The sequence below is a fragment of the Nanorana parkeri genome, unplaced genomic scaffold (assembly GCF_000935625.1).
Source record: "Nanorana parkeri isolate BGI_ZX_2015 unplaced genomic scaffold, ASM93562v1 scaffold187, whole genome shotgun sequence".
Taxonomy (NCBI): Eukaryota; Metazoa; Chordata; class Amphibia; order Anura; family Dicroglossidae; genus Nanorana; species Nanorana parkeri.
The window spans coordinates 1,478,995-1,500,991 of record NW_017306455.1 but is presented as its reverse complement, the minus strand read 5'-3'; the positions used below and the strand labels follow the sequence as shown (position 1 = coordinate 1,500,991).

Here is a 21,997-nt window from a genome sequence, read left to right as displayed (position 1 = left end):
ATGCAGTACGTTTTTTTAACCTATCACCTAACCATAGTGGGATGAGGTACAACCGCATCACACTGCGGTGAGCCCATAGAGCTTAATGAAATATTATTGTAGCATTTCAATAAAGTTCTAACCAAAAAAAAAGGAGAAAAACAGTCAGCACTGTACGGGCACACGCACACCAGCAGCCATGAGGTTCAGCGTGGCAGCTAGTGTGAAAAAGTCCTGAGGCTGTATGTGTCGACACGTCCAGTTGCGCACAGCCGGTGCATTCACAAAAGGTTGAGCACTTCCGTGGAATAAAGAACATCGAAAGGCAGCGTTGTCACCCTATTTCCAGAAGTGCCTGTGGCCAGAATTTTATAAATGTTTTGAGAGGAGAAGGTAGGTTAAAGATGAAAATAAGTGGCCATACTTTATCTAGCATGGGAAAAGGGAGATATATTTTTTGTGGTGAAGGTATAGATAAAGCTCAAAAAGGAGAAATATGAGGCGAGTGAAAATCACTCATCCTCATAGTTTGAGCCGACATGTGACAATTAAACAGTCACACATCAGTTCAATAGATCGGGAAGTGAGCGAACACATACTGTCACTCGCTCACTTCTCGATCGTCTCCCTGCAGAGAACCGTGACCGTCACTCACGACTCCCTGCAGGGATTCCCCCCCCCCCTCCCCGATCCTCCAGTACTGACTCTCGGAACGGACGGGGAGTGGGTGCCTAAATAGGCAGAGCCAGCTGTCACTCACGCAGCTGGGTGGATCTCGACAGTGATGTCGGGATCTGTCCCAGCGGTGACGGTCTCATTATACCGAGAGCTGAGCTTTGGGTGTCGGGAGGATGCTAGTTTGTGTCCTCCCGTGACCCTTAGGAGAACTATGGGGAAAAACGCTTACCCCATAGTTCTCCTTTAATGTAAAATAAATACATACGTTATAAATGAATAAATACATTGCTGGGAGCACTGGTTTGCATGTTAGCAGTTGATTCAACCCACGAACATTCAGCCAAAACCAAAATGCTAGTTGTGTGTGGACTGGCCCATTAGTGAACCAGATATATATTTGACAACCACAACGTGGCTTAAAATGTAACTCCAGCCAAAACTTTTCTTATAGTTTTGGATACTGTGGCCAAACATTATAATCCTAGTGAGTTTTTATTGCTATCTGTGGTCCTTTTTGACTCCGAGACAGGAAGTGAAAGGAAATGTCTCCAACAGGGACTCGACAACAATTAAAGCAACTTTTAGTAAAGTGGGGTAATGTCAGAAGCTCCATCAGACAGGTACTGTTGGTGGTAACCATTGCAGAATTGCCTTTACTTCCTCTCTGTGGAAATATTGTCACCAGGATGAGAAGTGAATGAAGACCTTACAGTGCTTGTGAAGGTTCTCATTTATCCAGGTCATAGTGTAGCTTGTAATAGTTAGCCACATTGATCTGGACTTGTTCTGTAAGGTTGAAGATGCTTTACTACTCATTCAATAGACATTAGAACCGAGGAAGCTGCTTGGATGAGTGGTGAAATGTGTTTAACATTACAAACGAGGTCCAGTCAAAAATTGGCCAGTTACGTCACTGATTTTATCGTACGGTGAGTGCTCAGATAGATAGCGACTGAGCAAATACTCAGCAACAGCCAAGGGCAACAATGGCTAACAAGTGACTGGTTTAGTGGATTCTGCTCTACAAATACAAAGAATCCAGACTGCAAGCAACTCTACACATTTCCTGAATGAAAAAACTCATAAAAATTAACTGTATAAAAAGTTTAGCATTTAACAAAACAGGATTGTCATAATAATTGCAATGTTTGAACATTAGATATAAAAGAACAGCCTGACATACTGCAGGTCACAGTAATAAAGTCTCATGATACAAGAGAAATAAAGGACCAGGCAGCAGAATCCATAGGATGTTTCTTTTTTTCTTCTTGTATCCAGGCTGTGCAGTCTGTGCTTCTACAACGTTAAGAGAACCAAAATATTTACACGAATGGAAGCCATCACTCTGCCTTATGTTCCTCCCGGAGACAAGGAGTCACAACTTTCTGCTACAGCAGGTTTAAATCCACACAGAGGTCTTTCCGTCTCCGGACCGGCTGCTGACGCTGCTCTTGTTAGACCCTTTTTTGGATCGCTTCTCTTTGGTGGAAGGTGGGTTGCTCTGAGTTGAGTAAGCGTGAATGGCAGTTTGCAAGCGTTCTTGTGCCATGCGCACTTCCTGATGAAGGTGTTCTAGGTCAGCGGGGAGAGTGTCCTCACTTGTCCTGTATTGTTGCTCCTGAGCTATGTTGGCCCTGTTCTGCTTGTAAGCCATTTTGGCATTGGTCAGTTCTGTATAATGGATTTGGTCTGGTTTCACAGCAATGTTGTATCCAGGTGGAGCTGAAGGAGTGTTCCATGAGAAAGGATAGGTAGAGGAAGAAGAATCGTCCACTTGCTTCCCCCTGTTGTTAAGTGCGTCCCGTATAGTCCCAAAGCCAAGGTGAAGCATCTCCCATATGTTCAGGAGAAGGCACAAGCAGCTGACGCCATACATTATTAACAGGAAGATGGTCTTTTCAGTAGGTCGGGATATAAAGCAGTCCACTGTGTGTGGACAAGGGTCTTTCTCACACTCGTATCTCCTGATAACTTCAAAGCCATAAAGGAAATACTGACCAGCCAAAAACCCTACCTCAAAAACCGTCCTGACAATCAGCTGCAGGACATAAATCCTCAACAATCCATCAGCCCGAATCCGCCTTCGACCATCATGCTTAATCTTGACATGGCCGTGGTTCCCTCTGTCACTACCCTGCTCAGTCCCTGGGTACATCATGGGGTCTTCTTCATGTTCTTCTTCTACCTCCTCTACAGCCCGATTCTGCTTCCAGCGCTTGGGCATGGCTCTGAACCTTGCCTTCTTATCGTACTCAAAGCGTTCCTCCATTTTGGCGATTTTGTGAATTGCATAACCCAAATACAAAAGTGGTGGGGTGGCCACCAAGATAATCTGAAATACCCAAAAACGTACATGGGAAAGGGGGGCGAAGGCATCGTAGCACACATTCTCGCAGCCTGGCTGATCTGTGTTGCACTCGAACTTTGACTGTTCATCGTAATAAATGGATTCCCCTCCGACGACAGTCAGAACAATTCGGAAGACTATGAGAACCGTCAGCCAGATTTTTCCAACAAATGTGGAGTGATTGTGGATTTCTTCTAACAGTCGTGTCAAGAAGCTCCAGCTCATGTTGCCAGTTCCTCCTTGAACGTAGAACAGAGAAATCCAGTGAATTGGCAGATATAAAAATAATAATGCTTTTCATCTAAAGCATTTCAGACAGAGGCCAATTAAAGACTAAATAAATATGGATTTCAAATAATTTAGCAATAATTTGCCCTGTTGCTAAGAAAGCTACATCCTAATTTCAGCAATATGGTCAGCTTCTATTTTGAGACATGCTGACTTACGTTGGAGAGAAAATTAGCCCTTCCAGTACCGTCTTTTGTGGCCAGCAAGATGTAAGGACGAGCGAGTGAGGGGACAACTATCTCCAGTAGATTTTGGTCATCTTGCTCTTTTCTACACAGCTACAGTGCTGCATAGAGGACACCTTTAAGGGCAACTTAATAAGAACCTGTCGGGATAGGAATATAAAAGCTGCCACTACTCAAATGATTTTAAGGTGCCAAGTGTGGGCCAATATCCTCATCCTTTTTTGGTACTTAGCAAGATGCTACCAATATGCAGGTCATGGGTTCCAATATGCAGGTCATGGGTTCCAACTTCAGCTTACTATGTAGTAAAGCAAGGATGGGGATAGCTCTGCAGATAAGGAAGCTGTATATGAGACCAAGCCAGGACAAGTTATTTCTTGTACAGACGGAGATGGTTATGGCGCACTATTCTTGCTGTAAATTATACAGTCAATTTTTGGTCACGCTACTAAGAATCAACTGATATTGATCACAGAAACCCTCACTTGACCTCTGAAAACTGTATAAATTGTATTACAGGAAATCTCTACCGGGAGAAATATATAGGCTACCATTAGGAACCTCCTCCTAAAAAGGGAGCCTCATGTTATGTTGCCACTTTGGCTCTTGTTATGCGGTCACTTCGGCTTCAACACTTTGAATCGCTGACCTTGAATAATTTTGCAGAGCAGGCGATCTGCTTCTCTCATTTTGTTTTTGAATAACATTTTTGTGTAAAATGACTGAAAGCCAGGCAATCCGTATCTTCAGAAGGACTTCAGTAATGGAAGTCTATGTGTTTCTCTATGTGTATAATGTTTCTCTCATTATAGGTTTCATTTAAAGGTGTAGAGACACAGAAAAACAACAACAAATACTATACCTGCAGTGCCGTGTTTTTGCTAGCTGGTGTTGCCGTGGACATGGGGGACTCATCTGCAACTTCCTGAAATCCCACTGGAAGAGGAGAAGAAAAAAAAGGTTATTACTTGATCACACTATTATCCATACAAACCAAACACAGATAAATACTGTAATCAAGCTACAACAACTTGAATACATGCTTCTTAGGAATAATTGATCCTGCTTAGGGAGGTTCTTCTTTAAAGTGGCCCCAAACCTAGAAAGTGAAGATTTGCTGTGTTGTAGGGAACATCTAGAAATATTAGTTTTGGCTAAACAGTACCCTCAAACATTTACATTTTGTCTTTAATTCCTGCCGAAAAATCCCAGAATACTTTCCATGCCTAGAGCCTCATAGTTGTATACGTGCAGTGGAAGATCATCCAATACAATGCGCGCCTGTGACTGCCAGTCTCACCAGATTTGTAGTGAGATTTAGTGACATTGCTGCTATGCGCTTCAATGTTCTCCTTGCTGGAGGGGAATCTGTATCTGTGGACCTGCAGTGCAAGAATATACTTGCTTCTGTTTTATCCATTCTATGGAGCTGTGCTTCTTCCACCTCTCTTAACTGGTTCCCCACCACTCAGACAACTATTTATCAGAGGGCCCTGACAAGGAGCAGCAAAGCCCTGCCTCTACAATGAGACACAATACAGAATAAGGCATGGTAAGCCAGTAATGGAGAAAACAACAGTTGAAGACAGCCTATAGGAAAATACTGGTGACTAGTCCTTTCCATTTAAAGAGCAACTGAATTGTGAAAACTGTGCCCCAAAAAAAAAGGCAAGCAGAGGGCAAACCTAAATGTAAACTGTAGTGATTGAACTTTATTTTACATACAGTCTACAACAAACCTGTCATAACAAGCACAATTGCAAGCTCCAAATCTCAGTGGCTTATAACTAGGTCAATAGGCAGCCAATACAATGGCATCAGCATGATGTGCAGCAACAAAAGCAGATTATTATACAGTCAATATACATTAAATAGCAACCAAACAGTAACAGTCCGGACGTCCACACTGAAATATTTTACCAGGTACAATGAGCATAAATCCTTGTAGGTTTTTTTTTTGGGGGGGGGGGGGGGGGGGGGGGGAGAGCGCGCACCTCGTTTTTTTTTGTGGTGGGGGGGGGGGGGGGGGGGCAGGGCTAGAACGATCACCTTGCTGTGAAATGGTGGCAGACCTAAAATTGTGATATATCTATACCACATACGATATATATATATGTATGGCATTCTATTAACTGAATATCCACACCTTGCTGGGGGACAGGTAAGTTGATAATGGTAAGTGAGGATCTGAAATATGGACTGACATGTTAAAGCCTATTGCTTCTTGCACATAAAAGAAAAATATGTATTACCTTATCCTCACTGATATCCCTTTTCCCCACTTTAGCATTCCTTCTGCAGCCGTGGCTGTGAAATCTTGAATCAAATATCTGGTTCCCCACACTTATGCTGATAAGATGACCATGCTGCCTTTGCATACACTGTATGAGCAGCTGCTCCCATAGGGACCAACAAATGGAATTATGCATGCCCTAAGAGTGCAAGGTAGGATACTAGGACCTATATCCCAGGTTGGTCTGGTCACACCACAACTAAGAGACGTGCACCTTCCTGAGATATGCGTGTCCGGTACCACTCACTTTTTAATAATAACATTCCAATCATATTTCCTCAAAGCCACAAAGCTCAGCAAAATGAGAAGCAAGGCACCTGGTATTACTTATGAATGATACATTAAATAGGAGGTGCCCGTCTATGTTCTCACACAGAGAAGTCTGAAGGAAGATCTGCTTTAGTGAAGCTCAGGCGTTAAATCTGGGTACTGTTCATAAGTCTTTTACCTAGCAGTGGAATGGAAGGCCTAAAAGTCTAAAAATTAGTTTTGCACTGGGGCCCATGGGTGACTGTCTGACACTGTATTTACTATGTTGCTGCAAAAGGTGGATGGTGAAACGGGGATGCCAGGACTTGTGTGAACTGTACACTTATTATTTAAAGAGGCACTGTCACTTTGCCATACAGGACATGGTTGGAATGTCTCTGATAAAGACCCCTATCGTCCCCCCTTTCCCAACCCCCCTAATATTGACCTTGCCCCATGCTATCTTACCAATCCCACCTCTGTTACAGGTGGGGACAATACCTGAAAAGTGCTTGGGTGTAGCAATCGCTAGGCCTAAACACTTTCAAATAGCAAAGGAGTGAAAGTGTTTAGCTCCCCCTAGCATCTGATCCCAGCAGACACAAGAGCAGGACAAATTAACATTGAATTCAGGAGCCAGTCTGTCCAATCAAGGAGCCAGCAGGAATTTTTATTGACAAAAACTAGAGAAAACCCCAAAGGTTAGGCACCAGTTTAAGGAGCATTGGCTACCTGTCTTCTGAGATTTGCCCAGTCCAGTCAAGATTTTAGATGGCGGAAGAAGCGATGGAGTGCTGGCAAGGTGAGTATCTGTGGCTGAGGAGGCCCCCTTTGCATAGACAAGGACATGGACAAGGTTACAATGTCTCTTAAAAGCACCCTATACCATAGAACAGTGGTTCCCAACCTGTGTAACCTCAGGACCCACATTTGTCCTTAAGTTGCGACCCAGGCTGCACTGCAATGGAGCGCACGGCATTATGGTACAGTACGTTCGTCCAACTGAACTGTGGGCGGGAGGTGCCTTTCAAATGAATGGCAACGTAATGCACCTACCACACCAGAGTGATTGCGTGGTACAGTGTGTTAATTGCCAGTATTCTTACCTTATGAGAACTGGAGTGGATCCTCAGCCTGGGGTCCAGTGTGGGCTGCTGTGCTGTGACGGAGCTTCATCCATATGTGCACTGCTTGTACAACCCCCCTTGCGCACCCTGTAGAGGTCCCGGGAGTCAGAATGTGACATCACTCTGCACTCCGGTCCAGGCATCTCTACAGGACATGCGAGGAAGCTGTAGGCAATGCACGTATAGATGGAGCTCCCTCGCGGCCATAGCTCCAGCCCACCACGCCTAAAGCCGACACTTGGCGCCGAGCAGCATATGAAGGGCTGCTTGGTGCGAGAACTGACAGTTCTGAGCTAGAGGGAGGCTGAGAAGCCTCTCACCTAGAAGTGGAAGGCACGCGGCGACCCCATGAACACGGGGTCACGGCTCACCAGTTAAGAACCAAGGCGATAGACAACTACTATGCAAGTGCCACACCATCCTATGGAGAATTTGGGGTCTCCAAGGACACTCTGGCACCACGAATACTGATGGCACAGTATCTACAATTGCCAAACTATTACACAATAACAATGCTTTACTTTTTCTTTTCTTTTTAAACAGACTTTGAGTTAAGACAACATTACCAAAGTAGGAAGGGTGATGGGAAACTAGTAACTTATTAACTGGAGTAAGAGGATGAGCTCTCTTTAAGATCTGAAAAGACTCAAAGTCAAGATTATTCTTGGCTCTATGATTTTATCAGCTCAGATAAAGAGCCCGAAACTCACAAGTTACATTTAATGAAACCATCACACAATCCTTTTAAAATGGAAGAATACGTAAAATTGTTTATATCCCAAACAGGGTTGAAAGACAAATCATATCACAAAGAGAAAAAACGAACAACAACAACAACCTTAGAAGGAAACGCGGCACAGAATTAGCATTACGTTAATTTAGCACATACTTGACAAGCTTCCAAGACTCCAAACTTTTCCCCTTAGGCTACAACAACAGAATATACAAACAACCGAAAATCTATGCCAGTCTAGCAAAAACGGGAACATCGGAGTGCGATATATTAAGATATCAAGGTCCTGCAAGCGACTGACATGGAAACCTCGAGTGCCTTCAGCATGATAAAATGTGGCACACTATTGACGTTGGGTCACGTTTAGGAGAGCGCTTGATACGAATATTAACTCAATATTTGCACAAAAGGAATATGAAATTATTTGCAGTGACACCTGTCAAAAACAAATACTGAGCAGACACCAGAATCCTTTTCTTTAATTAGGCCGTAGAAAACAGTGATGTCAACAACTGTCGCTGCTTAACATCTTTCTGAGCTGACGTGTTGTGAAGGGCGTGCTGACTCTGCAAAAAGAAAAGGCAGCATGCAGATTCTACAACCGGATCATCCGCGCACATATACAAGATCATCAGGTAGGCATCAAAAAATGTCTAGGATCAGTTCTGGTCAACACTGATGTGTAGAATTATACCAAATGAAGAACACCCTGTACTCAGCCCTTTAAAGAATCGCTGATAAAAGTCAGAATAATTATTTTTATTTTGAGGATTTTTTTAAGTCCAGATCTCCGAACCTCAAAGTGGGATTTCCATCCAAAATTTGGAATTTTAAAATAGTATCCACCTGATCAGCACCTAGATTTTGGGCAGTGTTATGATCTGGGGTTGCTTCTGTTGGTCAGGTCTAGGTTTAGCAACATCATGTCCCCAAAAAAATAAGGTTGGCTGTCTACCTGAATGACCAGGTTTTTTCATCAATGGATTTTTCTTCCCTGATGGCACATTGGGTATATTCAGAACACAGCGGCACAGCTGCTGAGCGCATTAGATTTCTTCAGCGTCACTCCGTCCACCGGCCTTTTTAAACCCGGCAAATCTCCCACCAATGTCACTCACTTTTCTTTTCGAGCTTGAGAAAGAGGATCTCATCGAAACGCTTTGCTCCCTCACCACCGTCCTGTGCACATCCTTCTCCAGCCCTCTGCCACCTTTACTCTACCACCTCCTAATATTCCATGGCTAAGATCAGAGGTAGCCGCTCCCCCGGCACACACAGCCCCAGGTTCACATCTGGTCTTCACTCAATTCTTCCACCCCTGGGTTCACTACACACACCCGATGACTCCCACTCCAGCTGTCACGGCCAAATCCTAGGACCTGTCCTGCTTTGCCCTCAAGTCCTCATCTGGAGACCATCATATATTGAACACTTCTTCACAACAGTCCTTGCATCGCCAGAATCCCATCAGGGCCCCCCTCGCCCGGATCTTTGACACCCAAAGTAAGTCCCCATTTTTAATCTTTTAACTTACGTAGAATTTATTTTTTATCCTCCATTTTCATCATTTTTACCAACTGTACTTCACAGACACGAGGTGGCCCCACACCATTCACACTTCCTGGATTTGTGCTCCTATTGCTCCATTTTTATGTCCACGGGTTTCTCCCCCTGTTTCCGGAGCAGCAATCCATATTGACTGCACCCACACACACCCCACATCCTTAAGAGAGCGCTGTGCTTTTTTCCTTTTTCGTTGTTTTTACCCTCCAGAAGGAAGGACAGTATCAGCACCAATTCAGAGGATCTACAGCCGAGTGATACACAAATAAGTTACATTTTTGTAATAGTTAAGGTACTTGAATGCTTTTTTAAGATTTAACTTCCGAGTTTAGCGTCACTTTAATAATACACAAAGCAGCACATACTTCATAATGCATTCTTCTAATCTTGGCATCCAGGTGATTGGCATTCATAAAGAACTGGCACTAGGTACTGCAATTTTTTATTTAAAGTTTATAAAGTCTTAAAGGCAGGTGTGGACAAAGTGATATGGAATTCAAGAGTCAGACTGTCCAATCTAGGAGCCAGCTTCATTAACTATAGAAAACTTCAAAAGTTAGGTTCCATCTGCAATTTTTAAGAAGAATCGGCTACCTGGCTCCTGGGATTTGTCCAACCCTGCTTCAACAGATATTTTAAAGCTGTTTCTTTTTAATATAAATCAACCTTTTGTAATAAAATGAATGCATGCCAATTGATTCCCAGAGCACCGTGGGTTAGCAAAAGAGTCATCCCATCAGGTGCTACCTTATTTTGTGCTCTGGTTTATCTGACTGAAGCCTCAGATGAAGCTGCCCTATAAGAGATGAGTTAGTCACTTTGAGTAAAATACAGCTTGAGCCATTGACCACTGTGAACAGGTTTTCCACAATGTGTGATAACAAGACACAAGCAAACAGGTAAAAAGGAGCCTGAAGTCCCGACCATAGCAAATCAAGAAAATGCATACTAAACCACCATACAATACTTTTACAACACAGAATCCTAATTCTAGATGTCACCAACCTGCTATTAAAATCTTGTGTTGTGGATTGTCTGGTAAGCTTTTACTATGTTGTATTTATTACATTGGATTCAAGTGAATTTTGTCAGGAGGTCCATGACGATAATCAGAAGTGTTTAAATCAGAATCACACTTATATATTACTACAGAAAGAGAAAAAAATAATAGGACTGCCTGTGTATACATTGGCATGTCTGGGAACTGCCATCTTTTTTTTTTCTCCCTAACAAACTATGTCTAGACCTCGGCTATTGTATACTTTCCCATAAACAAAATACCAAAATGCTTAAAAGTTAGGCTTCCCCAGTCCGGAGAACCCTTGGCCCCCTTCCTAACAGATGGTAGGTTGCATTGCAAATGGTAGCCTATTTATAGAAGCAGAGAGGCATATTAAAGAACACTTGTCATGGGAGTACTGTGCAGAGTGTCATTGCTGACCTGCAGATTTTTCTCATACCATGCGTCCTGTAAACCATCACCAGGCACAAACACTCAGTTAAAACGTGAGGCCTAATTAAAGCTCTTTTATTTGTTCCGCTTAAAGGGGAAAAAAAGAAAATTGAAATATATGTTACAGAGCGTAGACAGGTCGTAATGCTGACATGCGACTAGTTATGTTGTAAGCTTTTTTTGGAATCGTCATCCCATGTACGGTCCCTGGGGTGAAGGGTTCACATATACACCACGATTATGCTTCAACTATAATTTTGGCAGATCAGGGACAGGAAATGCCTCTTTTATCAGTTCATCTGACTAAGATTTTCCATTCATATTCATTAACGTAACACTGAGCTGTAAATCATCAACTGTGACTGAATACAGTGCAACTTCATGAATGTTTCCACGTACACAGATACAGTGGTACCTCGGTTCACAAACGTAATTAGTTCCACGATTCTGGTCGTGAACCGAATCAAACTGTGATCAGACCGCTATCTCGACTTGAGGAAGCCATGACCATGTGTCAGAGCAGGGAAGATGGCTACGGTTGTATTCGTCACCCGATGCGGAGTTCGCGAACGGAAGCAAAACATTGCTGAACTTCCCGTTTGCGAACAAAAGCGTTCATGAACCGAGGTACCGCTGTACTTGTAAACGCCGTGACTGTCACTATCACTGGGTGAAAGCTGTAACCTGTATATTCTTAGTGTATTAATCTCTTCAGGGAGATCATTCAGAAGAGGCTACAACAAAACCCCTCCTGAGAGAAATCTGTGGGCTGCTTGTGTGTATTTCCTTTTGAACATATACTAGTTGGTTGACTGTCATGCTTATCCTGAGGTATCAATACCTAGGAGGAAGTGACCAATGTGCTACAAGTGAGGTGATATCACTGCATTTGTATTCAATTGAAATCTACGAGTTCCTCTGTGACGGAAACAGATGGGACTTGTAGTCTCTCCATACACCGATACCTGTTAAAATATGGCACGGTTGTGCCGGCAGATCCCACACAGTTGGACCAAGTTCAAATAAATACAGAATTACTCGGGGAGAAGAACCCAGTGCCCGGGAGTGGGTAGGTGTTGGTGGTGGGGGGGTGCGATATGACCATATTTCACATTACATCCTATATATGGGATGGTGGGGGGAGGCACAGTCATCTGACACTCCCGGAAGTGTCGAATACTGAAGAGAGGCTGCTGCGGTGGAAAGGTGGCTCTTGCAGGCCTCTTTTGTCTAGAATAGTTTTGAATTTGACAGGGTCACATTAAAAGCATCTCCATCCTTCTGATCATGTTTTATGTAACATAAAACATGATCAGAAGGATGGAGTATGCTTTTTGACTGTGCACGCCCCCACCGTCCACTGCGATTCCTTCTTGTGATCCCTACGTCTCTGCTGAGTCCTGTAATGAAGCAAGGGTTCAGAGGATGGAACCATCCTCTGAACCCCTTGCCAGGAGGTCTTTGTAAAAGCTGCTGGAACAGAGGAAAGATATGAGTTATGGGCTCCTGGAGAGGAGCCTGGAATATTTTTGCTTTTTTTATGTTTAATTCAACTTTTTAATATTTCTCCTGTGCTACGTGTACTCTAGATAGGAGGAAGCTCATATAGTTTTTTGTTTTTTTAAAGTATCCAAGTACTTTTTAAACTTTACATAATAATCAGATTAGCAATCATAGCCAAGTACCCTACTGATACTGATGTGTGAATTTTACCAATAGGTCCACATTAGAAGTTCAGATGAGACACAGAGACTCCAGAGAAAACAAACACAGTCCTTCCCTGAGCTCTTTACCAAAAGTCAAAATTTGTATTACATATTGAAAACGGAATTAAAGTCATCAGACAGACATGCTGGCTGTGTCCTAACAGCCAGGAAAACAATAGGATGTTGTGAAAGGAAAGCTTTCTAATGATGAACAGTCATTAGAAAGATATTGGACAAAATGAACAGTATAAGAGGCATGCATTTCATTACAAATACAACACCAGGCTCAATGGCTGCGTACAAATGTCCCCTTGGAAATCTCTTACTGGAAAGGCAATATACCCAGATATTCATAGCAGCTACGGTCATTTCCTTCTTGTATACACAGACGTCCACACTGGACTACATAGAATTAGTCATTTGATGATATTTTTTTAGTTTTGGATACAATCTAAAAGCATCTGAACCTATGTCTGCATTTCTATTGCTGTCTCTGTGCCGGATGGAGAGATTAGCCCTATTTGTCCTGGTGACCATTATTCCTGGGAAGAAAGTGAAGGTAAACCCATAAATTTACGGTTGCCACTAGTACTGGAGGAGAGGGGTTTTTAAGGGGTACCTCAAGCAAAAATGCATAAAAAAAATATGAGGGGTTCACATTCTGCTTCCCCCCCATTTCACATCAGAGTTTCCCTTTACATAAAAAGCCCACCTTCTTTTTAGGATCCCCTCTTCACATCAGGAGCCCCCAATTCCTTCGCATTAGAAGCACGCTTCTCATTGGAGGCATGATGTGAAAATTTTGGAGGCACCCCTTTGGAAGCCAGAAAGCACCCCAGGGTGCCACTGCTGAACTAGAGCTGGACACAAAGAACAATGTCCTAATTAAGGTGAAAGGAAGAGACCACCTTAGAAAAAAGGTCCCTATGTAGGCATCAAAAAGGGTTCCTTGCAGGATAAATCTGCCAGTTCAGACACTTGCCTAGCCAAGGCGATGGCAACAAAGAAAGCTACCTTACGAGTGAGAGCCGAGAGATGCATATCTCTAATAAGATCAAACAGGAGCTTCTGAAGCACAGAAAGGAACACAGGGGTGAGAAGATTCTACCGGGAAAGCCATATGAGAGACCCCTTACACATAAGTCTAGACCAGAGATAAATTACAGAGAAAAATGTTGTAAGGAAAAAATAGTTAAGTCTTAGAGCAGATCTGGGAAAAGACGGCCATCTTCCTCGGACACTACAAAATACTGAGGCATGCTGATAGTAGGAGGAATTATCCTTGACTGGCCTAAAGTTTTTTTTTGTTTTCCAGTGTCCAATCCTCCTGTACACAGCAGTACAACCAGTAGGTTTAAGACTTCCCGAAAAAGGAATGTGTACAATGAGTCACCAATGACAACTCCAACATTTATATCTTGACACTCCCTAAAATTTCACGTAGAATACTGTCCAGTAAACAAACAAATAGCCAAATAGTGGCTGCTCAACGTCATACGAATGGTTACATCACTGGTCATGTGACCGGCACGGGAGGTCTGCGGAACTTCAAGCATTTCAAGAGAAAGGTATATAAGTGTTTTACTTATACCTCTTTCAGCCAATTACTCAAGTGAATGTTTAAAGTCAAACACTTATGAAACCAACATGTCCAGTTTAAATGGTTAATATACCCCAAAAATGACATTTTTAGCTATCGGTGGCTGTTGATGACATAAAGACTATTGGCTGATTGTATCACCGGGAGACTCCAGCAGTGAGATGACCTATTGACATTTTCAGGAACTGTCCCTGACCCAATGGATGAATGCCACAACTCCAGTAGCAGTTCTCACACCACAAATATCCAACAAGAAAGAGAACCCAGATCCACGTGTAACACACGCTACCCCCAAAACTCTGGCTAAGCAGTATAACCTGATCAGGAATAGACAAATGTTAAAGATATTGGGGGCCCTGATGGATGCCAAAACCCATACTGTCTGAAGTACACAGGAAGATGCTGTACGACACCTGTCTGCCCGCACCAGTGCAGTCCTTGAAGGATCCCATCTTCCATCCATACCAATTGGTACAAGAACAGATATCTTAACTTTGCAAGACTACTACAGCTCACACAAAAGGTAAATTAATAGCAGAGAACAATCTTCCTCTGTATATAAATCTGTACACATAAGAGCATGTGTACAACCAAAGCTGAGCAGAGACTGGCTGAAAAGAATCTGGTGAAACGTGTGGTGAAAAGCTTTAGGGCCCATTCACACCAATTGCGTTGAGTTCCAGAGCGGCAGCTCCTGGAACGCACAGCAATTACTCACAAAACATCCCCCTTCGTTCTGGGGCGGGAGTGGGCATGGCGGTGCATTGAAGTGAAAGGTACCGCAGCCATGCCCCCCCACAGTGCGATCGGCCGCGTGGCAAAACATTGCCTGCGTTCCAATTGACTGCAAACGCAAAAAATAGAGCATGCAGCATTCTTGGCTTTGCAGTTGACCGGAATGCAGGCAAGGTTTTGGTGTAAATGGGTCCTTAGCTATCGCAAACATTTAGGGGTTCATTTATAAAAGTTCCGCCCTATCACACCCCACTAGCACCCCTACGTGGTGCTGACGAGTATAGAACATTTCAATACCCGTCAGGGCCATCTAGGGGTGCTAGTGCCGTGCAACTATTATAAGTGAACACCTCTGGGGGGAATTGATCAAAACTGGAGCAGACAAAATCTGGACAGGTTTGCATGGCAACCAACGAGCTTCTGTCTCTCATTTTCAAATCCCAACTGATTGGTTGCCATGGGCAACTGCTCCAGTTTTGATCAATTCCCCTATTACGTGTTTCCACTAATGCAGAGAAAAGCAACATTTGTGTGGATGTAAAAAAAAAAGCAGAGCCCTCAGAGGGTTCCCATCCACTTTAACAATATGAGAACATTTAAACTCAACTGTAGCCAAAATATTTCATGTATCAATCTTTACTAATGGACTGAAAATGGCCTATGTGCTTGCCATGTGCAAGTGACATGTGTTGCTGTGGAAATCTATAGTCTAGGAAAGTGGCATGTATAGATTTTGTGCTATGCATTGTCCTAATTTGACAAATGCATTAGTATCCCTTGTCCCTACAATAAAGGCTCCATCATATGCGTCGCTGTTACTTTGGTATACGGACGGCAAAGACAGGTCAGCACAGGTTTCAATGGTGAAGATTTACAAACGCTGGAGGAAAAAAGTGAATGGATTGATAGTCTGTAAACAAAAACCATAAGGCCTCATTCACATGGGGCTCCACAGTGGGCGTACACGTCCATGCGGCGTGCACGCCTGTACACGGCAGATCCCAAGAGGGACATGTGCTGCATGTGATTGCGCACAGCAGCCTGTTCTTCCCTATGGGAGGACACAGCCGTACGCTGTCATATGCACATCCGTGCGGGTCCGGGTGTCCGCACTTGGACGCATCCGTAGCCACCAATAGTGAAGCTTTTCTTATATGTCCTCTGTTAATGTGACATGTGCCAAGCTGGTCATACACTGTCACCATGCAGTGCAAGGTTGTCTAGAAAGGGCATCCCCAAACCCCCTTATACCCACCTTACCACTACCAGGTCATGTGACAGCAATTGACTCACAGAGGAGCAGGTCATATGTTCCTCCACACACAGAAGGTACTCTAGCCAGCTGCAGAAGAGCAAGAGGAGGAACAAATAAGGCAAGTATAAGGCTCCGTGCACACTTTGGCCAAAGCGCATGTTCACGCAACGCATTAAAAAAAATGTGCAAAGTGCTCGTGGTGCCATTACTTAACACTGTCCCAAACGCAGCTGGTAAAACACATGTTTGCCCCACACAGCCTCCAGTGACCTGACTTGTAACATGTGTGATGAGCCTTAAGGTGCCCATACACCTTGCGATTATCATTCGGAAATCAAACGTGATGGAGTTTTCGTACGATAATCAGCCAGTTGATGGGAAGTGAACCTTCACAATTACTGTACTCCGGGCCGAATTTTCTCCATCGGTCAGGCTGGAAAACTTTTTGCGAATCGTACTAAAAATCGATGGATTAGTGGCGTTTTCGTACAAATCAAATCACCGTCCGGCTTCCTGGATTTTTTTCCATTGATTGACAGCAGGCAGTGGGCGGGTGCAATAGCCATATTTCTTGAAGATGCTTAGCTGGTTATCCGACTAGCTTTCTCAGTTCACAATTGACGTCTGAATTCAGAAAACTAGTCAGATAACCAGCGAAATGTCTTCAAGGAAAATACAGCAAGTCCAGTTACTTGAATTTACTTTTTTACAGATATAACATGACCTGGATGAGTGAGAATCTGCACAGACATATGGTCCTAGGGACTGGCAGATAGGTCAGAGCATAGTCACATGACAGCTAACATCACCGCTCCCCTTGACACCAGCCAACACCAAATATTATGGTGGCAGCAGTGCAAAAGGAAAGAGCGGTGGGGGAGCACTGGGTATATAAAGTGATGGGGGCGGGCTCTATACACTCACCGTCACCTTACCCGGAATGAGAAAAGACAACGCTGGACTTGTTGCGTCTCTCTGGACACATAATAAATAGTCAGGGTGCGCAGCACCGCTAAAAACTGACTATTATACACCTCCTGAATGTATAACCCTGGAGATAAACACCCCAACCCCCCACCTACCCCGGGGTAAAGAAATCTACAACTACAGCCCTACACTGAACTCCATTCCAAACAAAACAACAACTGGTCACTGGTACAGTCTGAGATCATGTCAGAAGTGACATAATCTAAGCACACAATATTTACTACTGGCATGTTTATGTTTTGACACATCACCGCCCAAATCTTTATTCCTTTCATCCGCTTCTCACAAACATGTGACTCCCCATGTCCTGGGACACGCGATCCCGAGACTTCCTGTGCCATGGAAACATCTCTGGCTGTACTGTGTGCTCGTTGGAGGTGATCAATGGAAATAACGACAACGTATCGCTGGAAAGAACGACAACGTATCGCTGGAAAGAACGACAACGTATCGCTGGAAAGAACGACAACGTATCGCTGGAAAGAACGACAACGTATCGCTGGAAAGAACGACAACGTATCGCTGGAAAGAACGACAACGTATCGCTGGAAAGAACGACAACGTATCGCTGGAAAGAACGACAACGTATCGCTGGAAAGAACGACAACGTATCGCTGGAAAGAACGACAACGTATCGCTGGAAAGAACGACAACGTATCGCTGGAAAGAACGACAACGTATCGCTGGAAAGAACGACAACGTATCGCTGGAAAGAACGACAACGTATCGCTGGAAAGAACGACAACGTATCGCTGGAAAGAACGACAACGTATCGCTGGAAAGAACGACAAGGTATCGCTGGAAAGAACGACAAGGTATCGCTGGAAAGAACGACAAGGTATCGCTGGAAAGAACGACAAGGTATCGCTGGAAAGAACGACAAGGTATCGCTGGAAAGAACGACAAGGTATCGCTGGAAAGAACGACAAGGTATCGCTGGAAAGAACGACAAGGTATCGCTGGAAAGAACGACAAGGTATCGCTGGAAAGAACGACAAGGTATCGCTGGAAAGAACGACAAGGTATCGCTGGAAAGAACGACAAGGTATCGCTGGAAAGAACGACAAGGTATCGCTGGAAAGAACGACAAGGTATCGCTGGAAAGAACGACAAGGTATCGCTGGAAAGAACGACAAGGTATCGCTGGAAAGAACGACAAGGTATCGCTGGAAAGAACGACAAGGTATCGCTGGAAAGAACGACAACGTATCGCTGGAAAGAACGACAACGTATCAATGGAAAGAACGACAACGCATCAATGGAAAGAACGACAACGTATCAATGGAAAGAACGACAACGTATCAATGGAAAGAACGACAATGTATCAATGGAAAGAACGACAACGTATCAATGGAAAGAACGACAATGGGGGAATTTATCAAAACTGGAGCAGACAAAATCTGGAGCAGCTGTGCACTGCAACCAATCAGCTTCATTCTTTAGTGTGCTCGAGTAAGATTTGGAAATTAAAGGGAGAAGCTCATTGGTTGCAGTGTAAATCTGCTCCAGATTCTGTCTGCTAAATACAACATATCGCTGGGAATGAAAACAACGTAACGCTGGGAATACAATGTATCCCTGGAAATAATGTGTCACTGGGAACGAATACAACGTAACGCTGGGAACGAGTACAACGTAACGCTGGGAGCGAGTACAACGTAACGCTGGGAGCGAGTACAACGAAACGCTGGGAGCGAGTACAACGAAACGCTGGGAACGAGTACAACGTAACGCTGGGAGCGAGTACAACGTAACGCTGGGAGCGAGTACAACGAAACGCTGGGAGCGAGTACAACGAAACGCTGGGAACGAGTACAACGAAACGCTGGGAACGACTACAACGTAACGCTGGGAGCGAGTACAACGTAACGCTGGGAATGAAAACAACGTAACGCCTGGAATGAGTACAACGTGCGCTGGGAATTAATACAACGTAACGCTGGGAATTAATACAACGTAACGCTGGGAATTAATACGTCGTAACGCGGGGAATAATTACAACGTAACGCGGGGAATGATTACAACGTAACGCGGGGAATGATTACAACGTAACGCGGGGAATGATTACAACGTAACGCGGGGAATTAATACAACGTAATGCGGGGAATTAATACAACGTAATGCGGGGAATTAATACAACGTAATGCGGGGAATTAATACAATGTAGTGCTGGAAATGAATGTGTCGCTGGGAAGGAATACAACGTAACGCTGGGAACGAATACAATGTAGCGCAATGTATTACATGTCTGTACGCCAACCTCAGATCACTTATACCGCATCAGTGTACAGTCTATACAGCGTCAGCGTACACGAGTCCGGTCTATACAGCGTCGGCGTACACGAGGCCGGTCTATACAGCGTCGGCGTACGCGAGTCCGGTCTATACAGCGCCGGCGTACACGAGTCCGGGCTATACAGCGTCGGCGTACGCGAGTCCGGTCTATACAGCGCCGGCGTACACGAGTCCGGGCTATACAGCGTCGGCGTACGCGAGTCCGGTCTATACAGCGCCGGCGTACACGAGTCCGGGCTATACAGCGTCGGCGTACGCGAGTCCGGTCTATACAGCGCCGGCGTACACGAGTCCGGGCTATACAGCGTCGGCGTACGCGAGTCCGGTCTATACAGCGCCGGCGTACACGAGTCCGGGCTATACAGCGTCGGCGTACGCGAGTCCGGTCTATACAGCGCCGGCGTACACGAGTCCGGGCTATACAGCGTCGGCGTACGCGAGTCCGGTCTATACAGCGCCGGCGTACACGAGTCCGGGCTATACAGCGTCGGCGTACGCGAGTCCGGTCTATACAGCGCCGGCGTACACGAGTCCGGGCTATACAGCGTCGGCGTACGCGAGTCCGGTCTATACAGCGCCGGCGTACACGAGTCCGGGCTATACAGCGTCGGCGTACGCGAGTCCGGTCTATACAGCGCCGGCGTACACGAGTCCGGGCTATACAGCGTCGGCGTACGCGAGTCCGGTCTATACAGCGCCGGCGTACACGAGTCCGGGCTATACAGCGTCGGCGTACGCGAGTCCGGTCTATACAGCGCCGGCGTACACGAGTCCGGGCTATACAGCGTCGGCGTACGCGAGTCCGGTCTATACAGCGCCGGCGTACACGAGTCCGGGCTATACAGCGTCGGCGTACGCGAGTCCGGTCTATACAGCGCCGGCGTACACGAGTCCGGGCTATACAGCGTCGGCGTACGCGAGTCCGGTCTATACAGCGCCGGCGTACACGAGTCCGGGCTATACAGCGTCGGCGTACGCGAGTCCGGTCTATACAGCGCCGGCGTACACGAGTCCGGGCTATACAGCGTCGGCGTACGCGAGTCCGGTCTATACAGCGCCGGCGTACACGAGTCCGGGCTATACAGCGTCGGCGTACGCGAGTCCGGTCTATACAGCGCCGGCGTACACGAGTCCGGGCTATACAGCGTCGGCGTACGCGAGTCCGGTCTATACAGCGCCGGCGTACACGAGTCCGGGCTATACAGCGTCGGCGTACGCGAGTCCGGTCTATACAGCGCCGGCGTACACGAGTCCGGGCTATACAGCGTCGGCGTACGCGAGTCCGGTCTATACAGCGCCGGCGTACACGAGTCCGGGCTATACAGCGTCGGCGTACGCGAGTCCGGTCTATACAGCGCCGGCGTACACGAGTCCGGGCTATACAGCGTCGGCGTACGCGAGTCCGGTCTATACAGCGCCGGCGTACACGAGTCCGGGCTATACAGCGTCGGCGTACGCGAGTCCGGTCTATACAGCGCCGGCGTACACGAGTCCGGGCTATACAGCGTCGGCGTACGCGAGTCCGGTCTATACAGCGCCGGCGTACACGAGTCCGGGCTATACAGCGTCGGCGTACGCGAGTCCGGTCTATACAGCGCCGGCGTACACGAGTCCGGGCTATACAGCGTCGGCGTACGCGAGTCCGGTCTATACAGCGCCGGCGTACACGAGTCCGGGCTATACAGCGTCGGCGTACGCGAGTCCGGTCTATACAGCGCCGGCGTACACGAGTCCGGGCTATACAGCGTCGGCGTACGCGAGTCCGGTCTATACAGCGCCGGCGTACACGAGTCCGGGCTATACAGCGTCGGCGTACGCGAGTCCGGTCTATACAGCGCCGGCGTACACGAGTCCGGGCTATACAGCGTCGGCGTACGCGAGTCCGGTCTATACAGCGCCGGCGTACACGAGTCCGGGCTATACAGCGTCGGCGTACGCGAGTCCGGTCTATACAGCGCCGGCGTACACGAGTCCGGTCTATACAGCGTCAGCGTATGAGTCCAGTCTATACAGTGTCAGCGTATATGAGTCCAATCTATACAGTGTCAGCGTATGAGTCCAGTCTATACAGTGTCAGCGTATGAGTCCAGTCTATACAGTGTCAGCGTATGAGTCCAGTCTATACAGTGTCAGCGTATGAGTCCAGTCTATACAGTGTCAGCGTATATGAGTCCAATCTATACAGTGTCAGCGTATGAGTCCAGTCTATACAGTGTCAGCGTATGAGTCCAGTCTATACAGTGTCAGCGTATGAGTCCAGTCTATACAGTGTCAGCGTATGAGTCCAGTCTATACAGTGTCAGCGTATGAGTCCAGTCTATACAGTGTCAGTGTGTCTATACAGTGTCAGTCAGTGTATCACAGACAGTCCATATTTGCCCTCCATGCAGTGTCAGGCGGTCTCTACAGTCAGTCGGTGTCTAGTCTCTCAGGTCAGCGTGTACATTCAGTACAATGTCGGTGTGTCCAGTGTCGGTGGACTCACTCAGGTCGGTGTCCCGGGCGTCCCATGTGGTGTCCGGTG

General features: G+C 45.9%; 1 protein-coding gene across 1 annotated transcript; it reads right to left on the bottom strand.

Moving 5' to 3' along the window:
- Window positions 1–1,704: 1,704 nt before the first annotated feature.
- Window positions 1,705–21,973, bottom strand: GJC1 (gap junction protein gamma 1). Its single transcript, XM_018555183.1, has 3 exons — window positions 21,959–21,973; window positions 4,340–4,413; window positions 1,705–3,243 (listed from the first exon to the last, which is right to left on the bottom strand). Exon 3 carries the CDS (start codon window positions 3,227–3,229, stop codon window positions 2,057–2,059), a length of 1,173 nt encoding a protein of 390 aa, XP_018410685.1. The 5' UTR covers window positions 3,230–3,243; window positions 4,340–4,413; window positions 21,959–21,973; the 3' UTR covers window positions 1,705–2,056.
- Window positions 21,974–21,997: the final 24 nt, after the last annotated feature.

What these genes read in the sequence shown, in the direction of transcription:
- GJC1 (XM_018555183.1), bottom strand. Translation starts at nt 3,229, where the DNA reads ATGAGCTGGAGCTTCTTGACACGACTGTTAGAAGAAATCCACAATCAC.